Below are 6,000 nucleotides of genomic sequence, written 5' to 3' on the forward strand. Positions count from 1 at the left end.
TTAGCTGGCTCTAGGAAAGTTCCATCAATGAAGTGTTCAATAAATAGTAGAAATGATGAACAGGGTTCAACAATCTTGCTTGTCCCCTTCACCTTGGTGAGGGGATAGTGAGGCTCTAGCAAGTGAGACAAGCCCAAGGTGTCCTCCCAAAGCTGGAGCTGCAAAGGAGAGGAACCCCAGCATCAAAGTTCAGCTGAAGCCTGAGACATGTTTTGGCTGTGCATTTGCTGAGTGCCTGTCAGGTGAAGAACCATAACAAGCCTCCTTCTCCAGCTCCAAGCTGGAATGGGAAGGTAGAAACACAGGGGCTTGCATCTGCTGCCAGCAGATGCTCCAATCTCAAACTACTCATCAGGTGTAGAGGCAGAGGAAGCAGAGGTACCTCCTATCTCCAGCTCCAAGCTGAAGATAAGAAGCAGAGGCATGTAGGTTACTTCTGTGCCTGATGGGCCCCCTGAGTGGCCAGCAAACTCAGAACCGAAGCAACACTTTGATTGCCCCACCACCACCTCAAGCACTGACTTGGAGAGATGGGGGGGGCATTTTGCATTGGGCAGAATCCCTCCAAGCTTAGAGCTGGAGAAAGAAAATAGAATTTTCCATTACCTCATGCTGCATTTCAGAAGCACAGCACAAGAGGGGACAAGACCATGCTCCATGGGAGGAAGGTCCTGACAAGGTTTTTGTTGGCCACCAAGACCAGCCAAAATTTATCAATCCCCAATTATGAACATCAAAGACATTCAATGTGTAGAAGACAACCTTTACATTCAGTATCAGTGTCATACTTCTGTTTACTATACAGGCCTCGACCAATCAATCATAGCTGAGAGGACTTTGTACCAACATTATCAATTTTATTTACATCATTTGTATACTGCCCAATTAACAATGTCTTCCAGGCAATTTACAACAATAATTTCTTCCAGCAGTGAAGTACATTACTGCCCTACTGTAAACATTGCCAACTCAGTGAGGAGTTAATGGAATTATTATGCCATTGTGTTTACAAGCCACAGAATGCTTAACCATACACCACTGTTTGGAACTCCAAAAAAATGGAAGATTTAGCTATACACTAGAAGCAACAAGAGATTTCTTCAGAAATTTTGTGGACTCCTAACTTAGCTTGGTAGATTTAACAAGACTGCACTAAATCTGGTGTATGCTATTGTTACTGATGTATAGCCTAGCAGCACTAATAATTATGTTGGTTGGTAACAAGGGTTGGTCTTGTTCTGTTCTCTTCATCTGGAGTCTGGTAAGAAAACATGTGGGGTAGTAACTTTTGTGGGCTTGTTTACAAGGCTGCTGTAAAGTACCATGCATACTGATGGTGCTGCTTTATGCCCCCGTTAGTTCAACAGCACTGCCTTCAGACTTCATCCTGTCATCCTGCGTGCAGAACAGAGCCTCAGGCCTAGTTCTTTTTCTCATTAAAGTAACAAGCCTCTAGCTGAGCACTGCCACTTCAGACAGCCAGTGGAGGGCTCACATGATTGAATGCTCTTCCATGCAATAAAAGAGAGGCATTCCTTGCACACTGAGTACAAGCATATGAGGGAAAAGGATTCTGGCCTAGCCTTCTTTCTCCCTGACACACCAGTTTTATATGCAGAGGATTTCTTGTTCTTTAGGGAGGCCCATTCCAGGACGCAAGCCCCCAGCTGTACCCACAAGTAGTACAGCCAAGACTGAGGCTGAGCACCAGAGAGAATGTCTGTCAACTGTCCTTTCCCCACAATGTATCCCTCTACCTTGAGAGGCAGAGAGGAGCCTCAGACCCCATTTTGAATAGCAACGTCCACGGCCCGTGAGCATATGAGAGCGCAGGAGGGGCCGAGGGGCCTCTGGGCGCGTGCAGGCTTGCCTCCTCTCCAGCTCCGCGGAGTAGCCCCAGCCGATCGGCGCGCACCTGCGAGTCCGAGACAAGGGTCACGGAGGGCGGCCGGAGAAAGCTCCCGACGACGACGGCACCGGCCACGTCCGCGCCGGCGCGCACCCGCCGCGCGCTCGCGGGATCGCCGCCCTGCACGCGCTCGAGAGCAGGGCGCCTCCGCGGCTGGGCCGGCCGGCCGACGGCGAGGGCTTGCCGGGGCCCGATCCGAATGAGCGCCGGCCTGCGGGGCGCGCCGCGGCAGAGGCGGCCGCGCCGCTCGCTGCCGGCCCGCCTTCCCGGCCTCGCGAAGCCCACCGCGCCGCCCGGCCTGTCCGCAAAGCGCGCCGCCCGCTCAGCATCACCGCGCCGCGCCTGGCACCCGCCCTGCCAGGTAGGCCAGTGCGGACGCGCCCCGCTGAGGCGGCGGCGGGGCCAGCAGGAGCCTTCCCGATGCGTCGCTCAGCCTCGGCGGGGCCCGGCCAGCCTCGCCCCCGAGCGGCCGCCCGCCCGCCCGCCCGGCCTCCCTCCGCCGCCATTTTGTGGCCGCCTCCTCTCCCCCCGACCCCGCGGCGCCCTTTACCTCCGCCAGCCGCTCGGCCCAGGCGGGCGGCGCGCCTCCCCTCACGCCGCCTTGGTCGGGGGCTCGCTCGCTCGCGCGCGCGCGCCCTGCTCGTGCCGCTCCGCCGTCCGGGGCGCGAAAACGCCGCTCGGCCCGGCCGCGCTGAGGCAGAAACGAGGCCGCACGGAGGGCTGCCCGGACAGCGTGCGCATGCGTGGACCCGGAGTCCGCGGGAGGAAGGAGGGAAACCCGAACGTCGATTATGTGCTTCGTAGACTCGGGGCGACGATGGGACGGCCGTGGCGCGCATGCGCGCTCTCGGGTTCGGGGCGGGAGGGAAGGATCAAACAGTCCGCAGACCCGTCCGGGGGCTGTGCGCGTGCGCGCTCTCGGGGTTCCGGGAGGAACGGCCACGCAGACGTCTTACGTCGCGGCAGCCGCGCATGTGCAGTAACTCTGCCGGAGGCCCGTTGGGCCGGCCGCGGGGCGCTCAACTGCCAGCCCGCGGTCGGGACCAGCCTTCTGCGCGGCGAGGCTCGTGCCGAGGGCGCCGCTGCTACTGCGGGCGCTCATTCTGAGGCATTCCCAGGCTGCCTGCCAGGGCCGGTGGCTCGGTGCCCTGGCTCGTGCTTGCAGATAAGCGCCGAAGAGGGTCAGGGGCCGGGCCGGGCCGCCCACCTGGCCCGGGGGCCTCATCCCGCCAGGCCGAAAGTCCCGCGGCTCCGGGGGGGACGCCGGACTTCCCCGTCGCGGGAAACAGCGCGGCGGGGCTCCCGGAGAGCGGGCTTCGCTGGAGGAGGGCGCGCCGTGTGCGGGACCCGCGGACTTTGCGAGCGAGCAGCCTCCGCGGCAGGACAAGCGCCCCGCGCGAGGGGCCCGGCGCTCCGTCCGCGCAGCGGCCTCCCGGCTGGCGCCCGGGCGCCCGCAAGCAGGGCGTGAGCGCAGCGCCCCCGCCAGTGGTGCACAGAGGCTCGCTGCCCCGGTACTGGGGCCGCGCGGAGCCATCGGGGCCCGGAGCCCTTTTCCCCAGGAATTCGTCTAACCCCTTTTTAAAGCAGCCCAAATCGGTGGCCTGCAGTACGTCCTGCGGTAGCGAATGCCATCCTTTAACTATGTGCTGTGTGAAGAAGCTCTTTTATCTGTCCTGCATCCCCCACCGATCCGCGTTGTGGGAGGACCCCTTTGGTTCTAGTATTCTGAGAGAGGGAGAAAAAGGTCTCCCTGCCCACATTCTCCACACCAGGCATAATTCTGCACACCTCTCTCATGTCTCCCCTTAACCTCCCTTTTTCCAAGCTAAACCATCCCAGCTGTTGTAACCTTCCCTCAGAGGGGATGCTCCAGCCCCTTGAGCATTTTAGTTGCCCCTTTCTGCACCTTTTCCAGCTCTGCAATATCTTTTCATAGGCGTGGTGACCAGAACCGGACACCATATTCCAAGTGTGGCCACACCATAGATTTGTATAGGGGTAGTATGATATTGGCAGTTTTAGTCTTCATCCCTTTTCTAATTATGCCTAACATGGAGTTTGCCTTTTTTTTTTCTTTGTTTTTACAGCTGCTGCCCACTGGGGTGACATCTCCATTGAACACCCCAAGATCTCTTTCGTCGTCATTCACCACTAGCTCAGATAGCATCAGGCTATACTCAAAGTTGGGATTTTTTGCCCCAACTTGCATCACGTTACACTTGCTTACATTGAACCACATTTGCCATTTAGATGCCCATTCTCCCAGTTTGGGGAAATCCTTTTGGAGCTCCTCACAATCCCGTTTTTGTTTTAACCACCCTAAATAATTTGGTGCAAATCCGCAAACATGGCCACTTCACTGCTCACTCCCAATCCCAGATCATTTATGAACAGGTTGAAAAGCATTGGTCCTAATACAGATCCCTGTGGGACCCCACTATTTACTTCCCTCCATTGGCAGAATTTTCCATTTATTCCTCCTCTCTGCTTTCTGTTCTTTAAGCAGTTACTGATCCATAAGAGGACCTGTCTTCTTATTCCATGACTGCTAAGTTTTTTCAGGCATCTTTGGTGAGGGACTCTGTCTTAAGCCTTTTGGAAATCCAAGTAAACAATGTCTACTGGATCACCCCTGTCTACATGTTCATTGATACTTTCAAAGAACTCTAAAATGTTAGTGAGGCAGGACTTATCTTTGCAGAAGCTGTGTTGCTTGTGCTTGGCCGAGTCCGATCGACCACTTGTGTGCTTGACCCTTGCCCTTCATGGCTTATTAAATCAAACAAGGAGGAGTTGTCCGGCTGGGTCCAGGAGGTTGTAAATTCCTCCTTGAGAGAGGGAGTGGTGCCTGCCGCTTTAAAAGAGGCAGTAATTAGACCACTCCTGAAAAAGCCTAACCTGGACCCAGAGGATGTTAACAATTATAGGCCAGTGGCCAACATCCCCTTCCTGGGCAAGGTGCTTGAGCGGGTGGTTGTAGGACAGCTCCAGGCACTCTTGAATGAAACGGATTATCTAGATCCATTTCAATCGGGCTTCAGGCCTGGTTTTGGAACGGAAACTGCCTTGGTCGCCCTGTGGGATGACCTCTGCCGGGAGAGGGACAGGGGGAGTGCGACCCTGTTGATTCTCCTGGACCTCTCAGCGGCTTTCGATACCATCGACCATGGTATCCTTCTGGATAGGTTGTCTGGGTTGGGAGTTGGAGGCACTGCACTACAGTGGTTCCGCTCCTACTTGGATGGCCGATTCCAGAAGGTGGTGCTGGGGGATTATTGCTCTGTGCCATGGCAATTGTGCCATGGGGTTCCACAGGGCTCTATTCTATCCCCCATGCTGTTTAACATCTACATGAAACCGCTGGGGGAGGTTATCCGGAGGTGTGGGCTGAGGTGCCATCAATATGCGGATGACACCCAGCTCTACCTCTCTTTCTCATCAAAACCAGGTGAGGCAGTGGCTGTTCTGAACCAGTGCCTGGGCACGGTAATGGACTGGATGAGGGCCAATAAACTGAAACTCAATCCAGACAAGACGAAGGTACTGTTAGTGGGTGGTTCGTCTGCCCGGCTAGGTGATAATCAACCTGTTCTGGAGGGGGTTGCACTCCCCCTAAAGGATCAGGTTCGTAGTTTGGGGGTGCTCTTGGATCCAGAACTGTCACTTGAGGCACAGGTGAACTCAGTGGCACAGAGCACTTTTTATCAGCTTAGGCTGGTATACCAACTACGCCCTTATCTGGACAGAGATAGCCTAGCTACAGTTATCCATGCTCTGATAACTTCTCGTCTGGATTACTGCAATGCGTTATACGTGGGACTGCCTTTGAAAACGGTCCGGAAACTTCAGCTGGTCCAAAATAGGGCAGCAAGATTGTTAACAGGGACTGGCCTGCGAGCTCATATTACGCCAGTACTTTTCCAGCTGCACTGGCTGCCAGTCCATTTCCGGGCCCGATTCAAAGTGCTGATGTTAACATTCAAAGCCCTTAACGGCTTGGGGCCAGGTTACCTGAAGGATCGCCTCCTCCCATATGTGCCTGCCCGGACCTTAAGATCATCATCAGCGGCCCTTCTCCGTGAGCCCCTGCC

The 6,000-nt window shown here is 55.8% G+C and overlaps 1 protein-coding gene across 2 annotated transcripts in view; it reads right to left on the reverse strand.

Annotated features, from left to right (window-relative positions):
* ZNF638 (zinc finger protein 638) overlaps positions 1-2,646 on the reverse strand; it is an 85,777-nt gene extending 83,131 nt beyond the window's left edge. The window contains exons 1-2 of one of the 2 annotated variants that reach the window (XM_084855238.1): positions 2,460-2,646; positions 1,758-1,915 (exon numbers count right to left, since the gene is read on the reverse strand). In XM_084855238.1, the coding sequence (XP_084711364.1) occupies positions 1,758-1,789 (32 nt within the window). In that variant the 5' untranslated portion in view covers positions 1,790-1,915; positions 2,460-2,646. The remainder of the gene's footprint in view (positions 1-1,757; positions 1,916-2,459) is intronic. The other variant, XM_084855240.1, reaches the window with a different exon arrangement.
* Between the last annotated feature and the right edge of the window lie 3,354 nt (positions 2,647-6,000).

This window comes from Heloderma suspectum, chromosome 5 (assembly GCF_057233095.1).
Source record: "Heloderma suspectum isolate Gila_16-S chromosome 5, 16-S_ref, whole genome shotgun sequence".
NCBI lineage: Eukaryota > Metazoa > Chordata > Lepidosauria > Squamata > Helodermatidae > Heloderma > Heloderma suspectum.